Raw genomic sequence first — 18,017 nt, 5'->3', positions numbered from 1 at the left:
TTCTACAAACTGTGCTGACAAGGTAAAGAAATTATTTCTTTTGCCTCCCACAAATGTTGATGCACAGGAGGCACATAACATTCTCTGCCTGGTTAGTCTTTAGCAGCTGTATTTAATAGTTTCAGGATAAATTCTGTAGTATTAGCCAAGATCTAAATAATAGAATTATAGAATGGCCTGTGTTGGGAGTGACCTTAAAATAATTTATTACACACAGAAACACACCTTGGGAAAGACTTAAAAAACTTGCAGTTAGTAGCTGGGGAGTTGTAGCGAGGACTAAATTGCTTCACTGTAATAAGAACCCAGCCCTGTGACTTTTCTACATAAAATGTCAGCAACAACAAAAGAGAGACATCCACCCGAACTTCCATAACTCTGAAACTCAAGAACTTAGGATGATAATCGTTGGAAATGTGCTTTTCTGCTTTTTCCATCCACTACAAAAGCAGACAAATACTTGTCTGCTGATCAAAGGTGCAAAGTAGAGAAGGGGTCATAAAGACAAATGTAATGACTCGAAAGGAAATGAGTTTGCAGGTAAGATTCAAGGCAAAGCCCCCAGCCGCAAGCTAAGCTTTATCTGAGCTTGCACTGTTAGGCTCTGTAACTGGTGCCTTGCAGTTCCAGTTTAGAAAGTGGGGAATGAAAGAAAGCATTAATCTGACTGAAATCCACATAACAGGATTGTGTGTGAAACAAAAGTGAAACCAGACAGTGCAGTCGGTGAAATACAGCTTGAGGAGGAGGGGTGAATGTGCTGGAAGCAGCAGTTCCCTAGCCTCTTTACTGCAGCTGAACAAGCTTGAAGAGGCATTAGGCATTAGGAGGGGTAGGAAAAATCAGGACCTAGTTACTCTTATTTGATTTTTGCAGCAGAACGTTCTCACCCGAAGTAGAGCTGTTCGAGCAGGCTGCCAGGGAAATGATTTGCATTTGGTAGGACTGCCCCTCAGTTCTTGCAGTTTGCACTGCCCTTGTGGCACTTTAACACTAGTCATTTGTTGGAGGCTCTGCATCTGATGTTTTGATTTTCACCAGTTGCTCTGCAGAAAAGGATTGTGCAACAGTCGAGGACTACTAGTCTTTGGGAAGAGGCAGAAAACATGCATTCAGAACTCCAGACAGGAAAGAAGTAAGAGAAATTGCCTAAATTATGGATAATCTGCTGCATAAGTCTGTCTTCTCCTGTTTTATAAAGCTTCCTATTCATGCAGTTTGGAAACTTGTATCGACAGTGAAAGCCAAGAGGATTCAAGAAAAGGTAAAAGCAAATTAAAAAACCCAACAACTTAATTTGTAACCTTGGGGAGTGACCTAGCTATATCTTAAAGGGGAGGATCAGAAGTTTAGCTGCACTGCTTTTTAAATGTCAGTAACTGTGAGTAATGGTGCTATTTAGGATTTTATGACAGCACTATGAATTTGAAACAATTTGCTCTGAGAACAAATAATTTTTGATTCTGAGGAAATTACTGGACAATTAAAGTGATTGGGGTCTGAGACCATGAAGCCTTAAGTAGTCATTGCCTGCCTCTTGAGGATCACAGAAGTCCATATTTCACTGCTGTCATGAGTTCTTTTCAGTGTAATTCCAGCTCATCTTGAACCACTCATCTCCATACTAGCTGGGTAAAATAATGGTTAAACTTCCTTATATTCAAGATAGTCTTGAATCTGCTTGCTATGCTAAGGCGGGCATATTTGACAAAATTAATTCCTAAATAGGTATATAAAATAAACCAGACTTTCCCTCTTTTAACTCTTCTCTTAGCCATGGGCTTTATGCTGTGCTGTTCTCTGTTCTGTAAGGGCTTTACCTTTGCTAAGAGGTTTCCATTCTTCTGAGGTCAGGTGTAGGCACTGGTCAGTACTTGGGCCCTGTGTCACGTAAATCTGTGTTAAATAAAATGTTGCATTCTTGGCAGTAGTGCTTGTAACCTGATTTCTTAAATGTTTTGATAGATCATGATTTCTTGACTTAAATGCAACATGAATATCCTTAGGAGATCTGAATTGTAATCTGAGGCTGTTGCTGTTTCACAGGGAAATGGAAGCTGTTTAGCATGGGCGGAGGGAGAAGGGGTGAGTCTGGAATGAGGCCATCTCTGATGAGTTACTGTTCCTTTTCATCCAATATGTCCCGGATATTAAGCTGTGTGATGAGCATTCAGAAGAACTCTATAAAAAGAGCTGAAATTCTGCATTCCTTTGAAACAGTTAAACTTATATGTTCTCTCTGTGCTAAATGATGCTGAATAGCATACTTCTCCAAATCAGAGGTCATCAGGCAAAGAAAGACACATTCCTTTGCCATGATATATTTTGGAAAAAAAAGTACCAGGGCTGTAACTGGTGGGGGGTGTGTGGGAGGAAAATCTGCTTTTCCTGTTTTGGTACAGTAATGTTCATTATTTTCTTTTTCTTGCTCCTAATGTTTTTACAATGGCTAACAGCTCAAGCACTACATGCTTAAAGAAACATTGTGTTCATTCTCCTTGGGTTTGTCAGATGTTGGCAGGGCTGATACCACATAGTAACACTTGCTGCTTTGACTCTCCAAACACAGAGTGCAGTTTTGCTCTGGAAGCTGCCCTGCATGGTGTTGAAAATAAGCTCTTTATTTCTGAGGATCACATTCTTTTATTTAGCGGGGTAAGTCTTTGGGATGGTTTGCTTAATACTGACTGAATGTCTTTTAATAAATGTTGTCAGTAGATAAATGCTTTTTTTCTTCGAGGGTTTTTGTTGTTTTTTCCCTATTCACCCTTTACTGATCTCAGTGGGCATTAAATTAAAGCCACAGAGAGCTTAGCACATGCTAACTATGCTATTGTCATGTTCTGTTCTGATAGATTTTGTTTGATGCACATAGTGATGCTTGTCCAGTCACAGAGGCAAAAATCACAAGCAAAGGATGCTGCAGGGCTAGTTGGCTAATAACTTTTGAGTTGTTCAAGATTTGTCCTGACAGCTGAACTTCAGAGGATGCACAGGCCAGTTGTAACTTAAACATTCATTGGTGGAGTTGAATGAGAGAATTAGAGATTGAATTAGAGAGCAACCTGTAACTTGATGCTAAATTTAATCATTCTGCTTGCACAAGGATGTGAATATCTTTAGTGCAATATACTTCTGGCACTGCTGCTTCCACTGCTGGAAGAAATCCATTTAATCAAAACAAGCATTGATGTCGTTATTAGCATGTTAGTCCCAAGACACAAAGCTTTATCAATATAAAATGAACTGAATGTGGTGCTACTATTCATTGTCTTTACATTGCTTGATATTGTGCACTGAATGTAATGAGGCTTGTTGAAGAACTGCTGTTCACTGTGATGTTCCAGAAAAGTTATGCATCCTTGGAGACTTGTTCTCTGATCAAACATTAGAAATGAAATACAACATTAAAATAAGTGTAATGGCTACAATCTGAGGTTAGCTTTGCAAGCTCACTTTAATGAGTTGCAATTTCCTCTGGAAACTGACAAGTAAAAAATCCTGTTTACCAGTTGCTTAGAAACTGATCATCAGTAAGAACATTAGACATCAAATATTTCAGTAAAAACTAAAGCTGTAGTTTATTGTTCAGAAACAACAGATTCTGGAAATTACCACAGATTTTCATGAAGTCCAAGATATAAACAGATTATAAGAAGGACATGTGTACAGATAAGAACATCCAGACTTATACTAAGAAGGATAAATTTGGTCACTTCAGGTATACAATATGGTTTAAGAAGACTATTTCAACACTGGCAGTGTATTAAATGTTTCCTTTCTTGGATCACCTTCTGGAATCATTCCTTACTGAAGGTCCAGGAGCTTGGACTTCAGGGAGTATCAGTATGATCCAATAATGGAATTATTTTTGATCTTTGAGATTTTTTCCTTATTTTTACTTCAAACTTGAATGTTTTAAAGCACAGAAATCTGAAAGCTTTTTAACAAGTCTTATAGAAATGGTATGAAAATGTGTTTTGTGACTACATGGTGGAGTTTCTTTGAGAGCAAGTGACATTTTAACAGCATAGTTGAGTTTAGGAGGTAATTCTGGCTAAATAAGGCTTTTATCTAGACCTCTATAGCTATTTCTTAGGGGGATATGTATTTTTTTTAAGAGTAATTCTTATCTAATTCTATACATTGAATTTTTCCATTAAAATGATTATGATTAAATTCTTGGAATGTATGAGGTTTTCAATATTAATTCAGTCTGAGTAGGAAATGAAACATGCCACTTATTTTCTTGTCAAACATAAGAGGCCTATTGTTTCAATATGTTTAAGAGGCCTCTCTGCTTAGATAAAAAACAATAGAAGGCATGTATGTGGCTTATTTAATGATGTTTATGCTGGCAGGATTATCTCCTTTCCTTGAAGTCATTTTTCAATTCATTTGGCAAAGCAAGAAATTATTTTCTTTTGCCTTTGTTGCTAGTTAGAGTATATCTCATTAACATTTGAGGAAATTACTTTTCAAGAGTATTGTAAGGTTACCTCTTTCCAAAACATGGCCATAAAACTTAGACTTCCTGTTGAAAATTCCAGCTGGACTCAGATAAAATCTTTTCATGGAAGAAATTACAGGATGCTTTTTTCATTCACAATCAGTTTCCAAAGAGCATGTGACCAATGCTAAAGCAAATGGAGGGACCATCATTTTATGATGAGAAACCACCATCTTTCCTCCTGAATCCCAGCAGTAAACAGACATTTCTTACATCCTTTCCAGCCAATGCTGCTTTAGAATTATTGCTCAGCTACACACCAGCCAAAAAGATGAATGCTAAAATAATTTCTCTAGCTAATAGTTCATGCATAAGAGTGATACCATCAATGAAGTTCTACGCAGGAAAATTAACAGATGAGGCTTTGTCCTTTAGGGAAACCGCCAAGTGAGCTTTGGGAGTTCTGAACTGAGGCAGCACAGAGTGATTTGTACATTGTGCTTGGCATTGAGAGTATGTGTCTTTAACAATTAAAAGAGCTGCTTTGGCAGAACCCTTTTTAGCCTCTTTTCTGAAGGAAGTGAGCTGTATCTGTCCCTTTCCCCCAGTAACTGCAGAACTCATGGATAGAGAGTCTCATAGATGTGAAACACCCATACCTAATGAAAATGAGGCTGGTTGGTAAGAGGGGAAGCATCCTATTAAAACTGCCTTTAAGAGCAGCATTACATCAAAGAGATCACGCAGGGGAGAACAATCAGCAGTACTTTGTGCACTGGAAAAGCTCCCATCAGCGCTTGCACCTCTCAAATATTCAAAAGAATAATTCCCAAAGCCTGTCCTGGAGAACATAACTGAGAACATCCTTGACTCGTATCCCTGGTAGTGGTTGATTGCTGAAGCTCAGTCAGTTTACAAGTCAGTCAACCAGAGGACACCAGACTGCTGGAGACCAGGCAGGACACTCCCCTATTCGTGAGAGAGCTATTGCCATTAAAACATATTTGTCTTCCTCAAGTTCACTAATCAAATTAATTTAGAAAGCAGTGATTGAATTGAGAATTGAATTGGATAATAGCATCTATGCCGAGTTGCAGTAAGCTGTGTTTCCTTCAAATCTCTGTTCTAACTGTGATGGGCACGATTTGTAGGTCCTTCTAAGGTCTGAATAGGAACAGAGTACAGATCCTCTTGTGAGGATGTTCTCCTAACAGAGCGTATCAGATGCTTGCTTGTTTAGTGCATTGTTCTTTTGCCTTATCTTTTGCTTTCCTCAAAAATGGCAACTATGTTCAAGTCAAGGTCTTATCTCAAAGTAATCGAGGAATTAACACTATCTTTGAGGAAGACAGTGTTCACAAAGGATGGGTTTTTAGTCAAGGAGAAAAAAGCTCACAGGTTGCATGCAAATAGGATATAAGGTACCACCTTTCAATCTGTATTTAACATCTAGAACAATTTATCTGTTGTCAGTCCACACTCTGAAATTGTGGTTAGAAGTGCTTATAAAACACTTTATACAGATGAAATAGAGGTTATAGTCCTTGTGCACAGTTTACAGGTGGAAGTTCTCTGTTACATATACAGTCAGACTGAAATGAAGAAATAATTCCTTACAGCTTTAAAATCTACATTAGTTGAATCAAATTGTCACTGTTCAACTTTGTCCGTAAATGCAGTTGTTGTACACCAAGCAACATTAATGTAACTGAATTGGACATATGTTTGACACACAGTTTTTGAAATTACAGGACTACAGGCATTTTAAGTACACATTTCAGGTGACAATCTGGGACTTTTGCAAGAATCAGCTTTTCCAAGTGGGAAAGACTTCAGACATCTAGTTAGTTGGCCTGGAGATGAGATACTGTGGATGCAGCTAAAGGGTCTGAACAGGACATGACTTTATCCAGTAAAAGATCTGGCAGCTTTTGCTGAAATAGCTGGCACTTCATCTCTGCTCTGAGATGAATACCTCCCATTGCACAGAGGTTAACCTCTAGCTGGAAGTGATGCTGTCTCTTAGTGTGAAGAGACGTCTCTCTCTGGAGAGATGGGATCTGTGGTTGCTAGTGTTGTAACAGTGATAATGCTTGTATTATGGCTGTGATAGTTCAAGTGCTACTACTAGCTTACAAAAAAACAAGAAAGAAAAGAGAGAGGAACTCTGGCTTTGTTTTGCTTTTCTAAAGGTTTCTGTATCTCAAGATACAAGTGTAGGTGCCTCAGGTTTACAGCGTAAGTTATCTATGAAATATATGGGTATTACAGATGACATAGTACTTCTCTACTAGGAGAGCTAAGAAATCTGTATAGCTATTAATGAAAAGTTCATTGTAATGGCTTTATCATGTCTAGTTAAGTTTGCTTAATAACAGTGGTATTTTTATTTTTTGGTATGCAAAAACTAATGTATATGTTAAATTTGAGATGACACTTTGAAAATGCTGCTTGCTTTGAATGACTAAGGCACTCTGATTTTTGTGGTTAAACAGAGACTTGACTCATTTTTCTAATGAAAATTTTTCCCTCATTTCTCTTATTTGTGTTCTGAAGCATAAAAAGCTCTGAGTGCTGTGTATCCCTGGGATGCTGTATGTCCAGAATCTAAAACATTTTGATTCTCTGGGGCTGATGGATATTATGTTGTTTAATATTTTATGCTTAAATCCATTGTGTCAAAACAATTACTATGATCTAACTGTTCCTTACAGTTCACAAAATCATTTGGAAAACTCTAGGTCTTCTGATAGAGATGGGTAGATCAGGTATCTTCTTTGTCACATTAGCTTCTCCTAAGCTCATTTAGATCAACATTTGAGAGACTGCATCAGAACAAATCCCCATGTGGTCTGATTTGTCTTTGCACTAGACTTCCTCCTGTAGTCATATAGAAATTCCTGTCAGGACTGTATGAAGTTTTCCAAGGATTTGCAGGTTCTTGTTTTTTTACCCAAAGTAGAATTTCTGCTTGAATTATGATCAGTGGCATCAAAGCTTGAATGTTTTGCCTCTTCAGATAAACCTCTGTGTTGAATTGCCATCTTATATTTCAACCACAGGCTGGGTCTCCACTGCTTTTTATCAGACATGACTAGACAAGTTTTCAAGCATATGTGATGTCTATCTATAGAGACACTTTTTAAGATGAGCAGGTTTTGGTGTTGCCATAAGAAGCCAGCAACTAATACAAACCACTTGGAGAAACCACTAGGCTAAGCAAGGATCCTAATTCTAAGGCACTGAGCTTCTGCCTTTTTCACAAAAGCAAAAAGGAGCTGTTTTCCAAACAGAAATCATAGAACTTATCTAGCTGCTGATGGACTGTGGCAGCTCTTGCCTAATGGTTTATTCAAATTCTTACTTTAATATGTTGAAAATGTATTAATCTATATGGTCAATGCTTACCTATTTTTGGAGTCTAAGTTTGATATGATCTTCTGAAGAAATCTTACATCATTGACATTTTAAATTGTATTACATTTCCTGAAATACTGTTTTTAATTTAGGCATTTTTGTGACATAGATATTGCATCAATCAGATGTGGCCAAGTTGGATGGGGCCCTGAGCAACCTGGTCCAGTGAAAGGTGTCCCTGCCCAGGGAAGTTGGAACAAGATGATGTTTAAGGTCCCTTCCAACCCAAACAATTCTGTGTTTCTACAGTTCTTCACTTAGGCAGTATCATGACTGAATGGTTGTTGCTGACAGCCGTTGCTGGGGAAGGGAGGGGAGTGGGGCAGGCGGACTGCCACTTCTCAAATCCAGTGAAACAAAAACCTTAACAGAATAGGCTGTGCAGTAGAAAGCTTATTCTCTCTTTAATCCTTAAGCTCAACTTTTACAGCTTTATTTAAATAACTGGTAGAACAGTACATGTAAACACAAGTATGTCGAGGATTAACGCCAAGAGAAAAGATTCGAGAACTAAGATATATTCAATTACTGAAGATTTATTTGAGTACAAATGAAACAAATTATTTGTAACTAAAAAAAAAAATCTGTCTTATTCTCCTGTTTCCTCTCTTTTTCATATAAGAATATATCTGCCAGATACAGATGGATTAGTTTTACTTTTTGGAGCCTTCATGTTAGCATTTCTAATGTCATGGAAAGACAAGGAACCCAACAAAGCTTAGGGAGCATTTAAAGTTCTGAGACAGTCAAACAAAACAGATGCCTGATTTCTGTTTTCTTAACTGAATTTCCTCAGCTGTGCCCTGTCAAATCAGCTTCTTGCACCATCAGATGTACCGAACCCGCGCCACAGTTAAGAGGTACTGTGCTCATGTGCGCTCAGTAACACATGTATTTATTTACATTTCTCCCCAGGAAATTAGACAGAAACACAGCAGCGCTAGTTTTTTACCATATTTTAAAAATAATCAGAGCTGAAACTGCTCAAGAGGCATTAAAAAGGGCTAGGTGAAAATGCTTTTGAACGTTTGAAATTCCAGGACTGTCAATTGCAACAATTACAAAAATGATTTAGCCTTTCACATTCTGATTTCTTTTCAGAGAAATTTCATTTGGCCTTTCTATTCAAGTTTTGAGGTTCATGCTTTCCAGATTTTCTATGCAACTAAAAGGATTAGAAGCCTTTTTCAGCACAGGCAAACTTCTTTGATATAATGGCACCGTTTCACGATATCAAACAATACAATATTAAAGCCCAGGAACTACAAAAGCTTAAACACAGCAGTGTTACATGCATTAGGCTTTGGGTTGTAACCTTCCTCTGGCATTCTTGCCATGTCAAGCCTCTCTATGGTACTTGCTTTGCATCCACAGGAAGTAAGTTTTAGGCAGCTACAGCCTAAGCCCAGCCCTGAAGACAAAGTGGGGAACCTGAATTAGTAAAAGCAGTCTTAATAATAGTGGTTGTCTTTCATAGTAACACATGGCATTTTCATTGAGGGCTAAAATAAAAAAATATTTGCAGCCATCCTATATCTAGGACTCAGAAGTGCTGGCCTTGCTGCTAGAAACTTTTAAACCTGACCAAATTTCGTGTAGCTGCTCCTTCAGTTACAGTGCTGCAAAGAGCTCTGTGTTTGAGCAGGGCTAATTTCACATGGAAGGACAGGATGTCATGCCACAGCTATTTAAAAGATTGCTTGGAATTGCTGTCGCCAATGACTAAGCTGCTTCAAAATCATTTAAATATATCAAAAAAAGAAAAGAGTTCTGTTTAAAGAGAAGTGCTTGTGAAGCTTGCATACCTGCAATAAATCTGAGACTCATCAGAAAATATTTGCTAAGAATTTCCCATTGGGATCAGAAGCCATTGTGTGCAGAGATGCAAAAATGAAGTCACTTGTTTTTTTCTTCAGTGTGGATGTACTTCTTTAGGTGGCCTAGGGCTTGGTGGGGCAAATGGTGGTATTCCTTTTGCCACAAACTGCAAAAGGAAATGCTGTTTTAGAGGTTTTGGCAAGTCTGAAAATGGACTTTATTTTTGTTCACCTATTTTCAGTTTCTCTGCTACAGTTCTGCATTCTTTACGCTTTGACCCTAGGAGCAGTATCTTGATTACACTCTGTAGGATGTAACAGCTTAATTGCTGCAAAGCTTAATTTATTCAAACCTAGCTCTCTCTCTTTAGATGTCACAGTGAGGCTATGGTTTAGGATAAAACAGAATATATAAACAGGAAAAACTGCAACACTAAGGTTAGTTTATTCTGCATCCTTTATAATCTGTCCCTGGAAGTGAAAAACAGTATCACACTGTACATAAATGTTGAAGATGTGAGGCCATTAAAAACCAAAGATCAACTTTTGAAAAAGAGAAAACAATTGGGAGTGAAAATTGTGGGAGATATGGAAGATGAATTCTTAAAAGCACCTGGTTTACTGAAATCTGTATCTACTGAAGAACATAATCCAGGAGTCCTGTTTTGCAACTTCAAGGGAAGCAAAATCAAGATTTTGGTTCTCAATGCATACACACATAAGCAATTTCTGATTAATCCACGTTGCTACTACAATGTTTCCAATGATTGTTTTGTTTTGTTTTTTCCCTGGATGGATGATTTTCCACAGGTGAATGACTGATGAATCAGAGACATTTACATCTTGGTATGTTTTTATTTCAGCATATTAAGTAAGTCATAGATATATGGCTGGAAAGATATATTATTTGACATAACCTAATAATAGGTAAACTAATGATAAACAGATTTATGATTAAGTAAATCATAGCTATAATAGGAATAATAGAAATATAAAATGTACAATATATTTCATGTGATGTGATAAGTATGTTCTCATAACAGTATCTTAATACAACTTAAGATAATCTTCTGACCTTAAATATATTGTATGACATATGAAAGATATAGGATAGAAATCATGTCTCTCATTAGATGTCAAAACATTCTGGTCAAGTTTTAAAATAGTATATAGGAAATTCAGGGTTAAAATTTACTTTAAGCTGAACTTCAAATAGGAAACAAGATTTTTGCTATTTATCACTACCAGTTTCTGTACTCTATTTATAGAGTTGTATCCTCACAACTCCTCAACAGATCTGGATTAGGCTGGAGGCCCTCAAAGATGGAATGGGAACTGCCAAATTTTTTTCCTGAATGAGAAATGGGTTATTTTATTCTTCCTTCTGGATAGGCAGTTGCCATGCTGAATTGTACTGAATGTCCCCACTAGCCTGAGGGTGGGGAGGAGAGCCTACGATACGAGTTTTGACTCTTTTTAAATTAAACCCTCCTCTGGTGCTTCTTGGCTTGTTGCAGATGCACAGAACGCAGCTGATGTTAGCTGCTGAATTATTGGGAGACTGAGGCACACCTCAGGGCCCTTTTAGCCTTCCCATTGTGACAGCCTGCTAGAATATACTCTCCCAATTTATATAATATAGCTGTAGGGTTTGTCCCTCCCATATCCACTCCTGTCACTTTCAGCTGGGGCTGTATGCAACCTTTGGTGATGCATGGACTGAATACGTAATCTATTATTTAGAGTTAGGCTACTAAAGATGGTGATGTTGCTGGGTAATATTTTAGCACCTCTTTTCAAGGCAGACAGGAGCCTTCTGTGAAGCATGTGTTTGTTTTTTAATTCCCTAGTGCTGAAGTTTGATATTGATTAGCAGTGGTATGGAAACACTCCTGAACACTTGTTCCCACCTCCACTTCGTCCCAGCACAAGCTTGTGTAGCTGGATAGGGGATAAGGTCAGAATAACCTTGTTAAATTTGGGTATTTTACTAAGTTTCTAAATGTTACATAACCTGTGCGTGTAGTTTTTATTCCTCCCCCTGCAGCCTTTTTATTGACTTTGAAGAAGAAAGAAAGCATCTGAATACATATTTAGTCTTTCAATTCACCAGCTGGGCCTATCTTAAAGTTAGGGGTCTTTATGATAGAGCACATAGTTGCAATAGAAGCACACTACATTAATTGCTTTTATCAGTAACCTTTACCAGCTTTAAAAATGTGACCTCAGACCACTCTTTTTAAGACATGAGGGAGGAAAATATCCTCTGTATATTTGACTTCCATTTACATACAAGTTTTATTAATACTGAAAATAAAAAGGTATATGGGCTCTCCCATAAAACAAAAGTTTGTAACAAATTCCTCCCAACCTGAAAAGCTGCCACATGCTTTCACTTGATAACATTTTTTGGCTCTGAGTCTGAATAAAATTTCACAGCCCATCATATTATGCTTAAGTGTGTTATCAAACAAATCATCTTATTCTTGCCAGAAGCTGAAATGCTGTAACTAAGTAAACATCTGTTTATTAACTGCCAGCTCCTTACTGAGTATTACCTTTACCCTGTTTTGCTCTCACCCATGGTCCTGGAGAAGAATTTCCAAGAGAGACTTGGCAAGCTTACTTGTCTGTAATATATGCAGCATTCCTGAAATTCTTGGCACATTAGCCTTGAATCAACTCAAATGAAAGTACTTTGCTGTTTCTGGTTTCTTTTAGCTGTTTATAGTTTCATTGTCAAAATGTCTTTATTCTCCACCACAGACATCTTGCTATAATGTAACTGAAATAATTTAAAAGTAAATGGGGTGCCTTCTTTGCCATGTGATAAATTGCAGTACTCCTTCAGAAAGACATAAACATTTACTAGGGAAGAGTTTTCCACCTTCTGCTGTATTCAGACCACAACAGGATGGCAGCTGCAGCTGGCAATGCAGAGGAGTGGAGCCTTTGTCCTGTAGCAGACATCCTAACAAAGGCATTTTGCCTGCCTCAGCCAAGACTTCCAATAGTAGCTTGCTTCACCGCATATTCCAATTATAGAGCACATGTTTCTTGGCTGTCTTTAACAGGCAATGTGAAACTAGATCTTTACTTCACAAAATGTCTCTGGAAATGTGAAGCCTCCAGTAAATAGGATAGAGGCACTTGAGAGAGCTTCCACATTAGTAGTGAAACTTTTACTGGAGCAGTCAGCTTTGAAAACAGTCACTGAGGGTTAAACAGAAACAGCTGAAGAGCTCTGTGTGTCTTAAATAAAGGGAAGGGAAACCTCTCTGGAAAATGCACAATTAATATTTTTAACTATTTCAGAATGGTGCAGCTGAAGGAAGAAATAGCAGGTGAGTATTGAATATGTGGATGAGAAGGAAGGTATGAGAGAAGAAAAGTATGGAAGATTTAATGCAGGTTTGAGATAAATTGAGAGCTATGGTCAGAAAAGTGAATTAATTTAGTCTTTCCCTGAAGGATAGATTAAACCTGATTTTCTTGAATGCTCTGAGTATACATTCACAACAGTTCAAACTGATAAAAGGTTTTAGTCCTGTGACTGTTCCACACTGCCTTCCTGCACTAGTTCTGGGAGTTCAGCAGTAGAGCCTTTTTTGAGGTAGGCTTTCTTCCTGGCTAGATCAGTCCTCCTGAGCTGGGTTACTAAGAGAGGAGAGTGTCAGGGCCATACAGAACTTGGCACAAGCAAAAAGGCAATCACAGAAGCCTGATTTTATGTCAACTTAAACTGCTGTGGTGCTGCACCCCTTCTCTGAATGTATGATATTGGTAGGGATGCTACTTAGGGATGGGATGACAGGGTTAAATTCAAGTGGTTTAAAAATCAGTGAAACAAAATTTAAGACTACCACAAACCAAAGTTCTTTAATTAGCATAATTGCACAGTGTCAAGACAGGGCTGAGTTAAGGTAATTTGAAAATGTAGTTATGTTTCTTACATCTTAACATGCTCAGAATTATAAAATTAAATGAGCACTTATTTCCTTTGGGAAAACGGTATCATTTTTCTTCTTTTAAACTTGAACTGTTTTTATACATACACACACACACTCACAAACATCTGAACTTTAGCTGGAATTGCCTTGGGTTTTCCTCTGGAGAATTCTATTTGGAGATGAGGTGATTGCTTCTATCTGCTTCTATCTGCTGTTGAACAGCATGGATGGAAAGGATGTGGAGATGAAATTTGCAAACAGGCTTTACAAATGATGTGTCATTTAAAGTGTGTAAATTAGAAGGTCCAGTGTCATTCCTCCCCTGTCCCGACTCCAGTCATACAAGTACTCTGTAGAGGACTGTAAAAGCACTGGTGACTTTTTGACTTCCAGATGAAAGACAACAAAAAATGAGATTAAATCAAATGAAAATCCATCTTACCAGAAGCCAATTATTTTCTACCATGAAAGCTAATTTATGCTCAGTGTATTGAGGGCTGTTTGAATTATACCTAAAGCAAAGCAAGCGAGCAGTGGAGAAACCTGTTTTGACAGAAGGAACATATATGAACCCTTTCTGACCCAAACTGAAGTGCCATAGAAAGCTTTGTCCTCATTAAAGTACTATCAGAAAAATGTCTCTTGTTATAATGTATAAATAAATTCTCATGAGATTAACAAGATTTGTAACAGATTTCAGTAACACTCAACACTGACAGACTCTAAACAAATGCATCTTCAGAAGGATACTATAAAAGGATACTTTAAAAGGATCTGGAAGCTCACTTGTTCAGAGCAACAAGTATTTCAAGGGCTGTTATGGTCTGAAAAGTGACTTCAACAGGATTCTGTGTAATAAATCTCTAATCTGTGAACAATGCAGTTATAGGTATCCTTGTTATGTTTAAAACACATTTTACTGTTTTGGTAGTGCTGTAGCACAAGGGAGCTATTGAGATGAAGATGAATTGATTGAGATCCCAAAGACTAAACCAAACTTGAAGTTCAGCTTGCATATAAACAAGCTGCAGGTTAAAGCCTATCTGTTTAATGCCATTAGACTGAATTCTCCCTTCTTTGCTTCCAACTGATTGATGGAACTTCCTGGAATTTAATGTATTTACTACTTTTTAATTTTTCCAAGCTTCCCAGAGGCCTTTAATTGTTCTGAAGAAATAGAAAAACAGCTAAAAACAGCCTTTTGGGTTGCTTCTAGATTCAGCACACAGAAGCTATGTATGCTTTTTTACAGCTGCCTATTAAAAAAACCAACATGTAAACAAAACATAGACAACCAATTTCTTAGCCCTAAAAGCCTAAGGGACCATAAAAAGTACTGAAAGCAGCAGTGCCTATTCATGCACCCCATACCTGTTCCAGCATCTTGGCTGTGCCAGAACAACCACTTCTGATTTAATTAGAGAAGTCTGTATTCACTGATGTGCTGGGTTATTCCAGACATGAATCAGTTCCCACATGAACTTAGCTGTGGGTCAGTTTGTGGTTGTGGGTCTGAAATAATCTAGTGGCTGCCTGCTGCTGACAGCCCTTCACAGAAGGCAAAGTCTGACTTGGCCATTGATAGGAGGTAAACGATGAGAATTCTGTGGGGAAAAGGACAGGGAGGGGATGGAGTGGTGGTGTGGTGGTGGTTGGGCAGCAGGAACTCTTTTTTGTTGATGCAGAATGCTAAGGTGGTGCTGTGTGGCACTGAAACCTGGCAACACAGCAAGAGAAGGAGAACGCCTGGGGCAGGGGGCTGCTTAAGTTGCCATTGTATGCTCCTGAAACTTCACTCTCCTGAATGCAAAACATTTTCCAGAAGGTTTGCTTGCTTTTATGAAGTATTTTCCGGACTGTGAACTAGAAAGAGAAAATGCTGAGCTATCAACCACCACTGTTCAGTCTTTTTTCCCCCCAAAACCTATCAGTATTGCATATCCTTTCAAGTACTGTTTTTTTTAAAGAGATTCCTAACTGTGACATTTAAGGACTGTTTTTGTATCTTTTTCTGGTTTGTATATGTATTTTCACTGGAATTATTCTGTTTGTGCTAGACATGTTTGCTCATTGGAAATTCAGAGGAAAATTTTATTGCAAGATTTTTTTTCAAGATTAAAAGAAGTAAAACAAATATTATTGTAATTTGTGAGTACAACTGGCTACAACAGGTTACTGTAAGCAAAGCCTTTTTTTAAATTTCAGACTTATCTCTGCAATCATATTTTAATAATGTGCTTTGGTTTGCCAAATAATGCCTTTGCCACACACTTTAATGAGGCTTCCTGAAGATATTAAGGCTGTCCTAATCCTCTTGTGTATCAAGCTCACATTAAGGATGGGATTTTTGAAGAAACAATATTTAGCAGCAGTTGTAAATAAAATACTTTGAGCATTGTCTATTAAACAGCCACTGTTTGCAGGTGTGGAATATGGCAGAAACTGTAATATAATTTTCAAGGATGGATATAGTCCTTGTATAATGCTGAAGAGATGCTTTCCAGCTGCCTGGCACCATCACAGGCTGTAATATTGGCAGATGTACATAGTGTGAAAGAGATTAAGCCTCAAAGATGAAACTTTTTTAGGTGTTGCTGTAGAGTAGGACTTGCTTTTGACTTCTCTTCTTGTGAGATACGTGAACACAGTTCTTAGTTTCTTAGTATGCAGACTTTGTCACAGATACTTAGGTCTCAATTGTGAACAAGCTCAGTAATGTTCAGGAACTCCCAACCTTCTCCCCAAAACTTTTCACGATGTAAAGAAGTCGAAACATGTTGTGGATGCAAACAGTATTAGGACCTACAGGCTTTGGTTTTTTCCTTCCTGAAACATTTACCTAAGTTTTTAATATTTAATGATAACATATGATATTGAAAGCAAGAGCTGCCTGTTTTAACAAAGTAACTAAATGTTTTTCTTGTTGGGTGCATCAGTTTTGTGTTGAAATTGTGGCATTATAACTGTGAGCATGTCATGAGTATCTTGGAATGGTTCTTAGTTTGCCTTACATACAAGTTAACAGAAGTGCTGTCTTGGAAGAGAGTCACTGCCACTTGTAGTGGGATACTTCACAGAGTAACCATGGAGACCCTCAAGTAACATGTTAACTTTATGGGACAGGTCAGAAATTATGTACTAGGTAATCTCAAACTATTAACCTGTCTGTTGTCATCTTAATTTCCTGAAGGCAAATATCTGGAGCCTGTACTTTAGGGCAGTACTTCTAACTCTTCTTTACCTCTCAAAATATATTGACAAATCTATATTACATTAGCACTCAAAATTATCTTCAAGAGCTTCAAAAGAAGCAAGGATGCTCTTTAGCTTCAAGAGGCATGCTATTATGAGTTGTGAGATTTATTTGAAATGTTAAAATTCAGTTCTGTTAAATGCTGCTTATGAACTGACAAAGACTGAGTTTGGTTTCTTCTGCTGCTTAAGAAAAACAAAGCCAAAGTCACAGGTTGTTAATCATGAGATGTCAATGCAAGTGCTTTTTTCAGACCATGTTGTCACTGTTCCTTTAGAAATGGGATGTAAAGCCTACAATTAGCACATCTTCATTAGATTTTGACCTTGAAAGTTGAAAGGCATTTTGTTCTTACTAGTAGTGTACATCATACCTTAAATTAAAATTAATCATCTCAGTGGAAGTTACTTTTACTTAAAAACTTCCCCAGATGAAGAGCTGAGCATCACAACAGTAGTTTCAAATAATATTCCTTTGGTGTCTAGATAAACATAATTGAGTTGATAAAGCATTTTTTTTCCCCCAGAATTCAACTAGTTATTAGGGTTGGTGGTTTCATGATTGGTAGCTAAAACCTACCTTTAAAAGTAGTTGCCTGATGTGTTTAAGATTTTGCACTGAGTCGATTTTTTTTTCTGCTAACATTTACAAGAATATGATAATGCGGTGGTGCACAACCAACCAGGGCTACCAGCCTAGACTGACTGTACTGTAACTCTAAGAGGAGCTACCTAAGGCCTTAAGATGGCACGGGGGAGATTCCCATTATTAGGGAAAAAAAAAAATCACTTTTAGAATGATCAGGCATTGGAATAGGCTGCCATCAAGGGAGGTGGTGCAGCCACCACCCCTGGAAGTGTTCAAGAGGCGTCTGGATTTGGCACTGAGTGTTATGGTTTAGGGGTCTCAGTGGTAGTGCTGCGTGCACAGTTGGACTGGATCATCTGCAAGGTCTCTCCCAAGCCTTGATGATTCTGATTCTACTCCATGTGCGTGACCCCGGTTTTCATGGGAGGGCAGCAGAGCAGCACTCTGAGGCGAGCGGGAATGACGGGGTTGTTTTCCCACGCCAGGAGGGCCGGGTTTGGCTCCCGGCGCTGGCGCCGGGCTCGGCGGGGCCGAGGGCACGG

General features: G+C 38.1%; 1 protein-coding gene across 2 annotated transcripts in view; it reads left to right on the top strand.

Moving 5' to 3' along the window:
- Positions 1 to 964: 964 nt before the first annotated feature.
- The window catches only part of ATP2C1 (ATPase secretory pathway Ca2+ transporting 1), a 62,063-nt gene continuing 45,010 nt past the window's right edge, over positions 965 to 18,017 (top strand). Inside the window, exon 1 of one of the 2 annotated variants that reach the window (XM_017734546.1) lies at positions 965 to 1,264. In XM_017734546.1, coding sequence (XP_017590035.1) covers positions 1,157 to 1,264 — 108 coding nt within the window. In that variant the 5' untranslated portion in view covers positions 965 to 1,156. Of the gene's footprint in view, positions 1,265 to 2,569; positions 2,656 to 18,017 lie in introns of those variants that run through there. The other variant, XM_017734545.1, reaches the window with a different exon arrangement.

The sequence above is a fragment of the Corvus brachyrhynchos genome, unplaced genomic scaffold, assembly GCF_000691975.1.
Source record: "Corvus brachyrhynchos isolate BGI_N302 unplaced genomic scaffold, ASM69197v1 scaffold94, whole genome shotgun sequence".
NCBI classification, from domain to species: domain Eukaryota; kingdom Metazoa; phylum Chordata; class Aves; order Passeriformes; family Corvidae; genus Corvus; species Corvus brachyrhynchos.
This window is presented reverse-complemented; position numbering and strand designations above follow the sequence as displayed.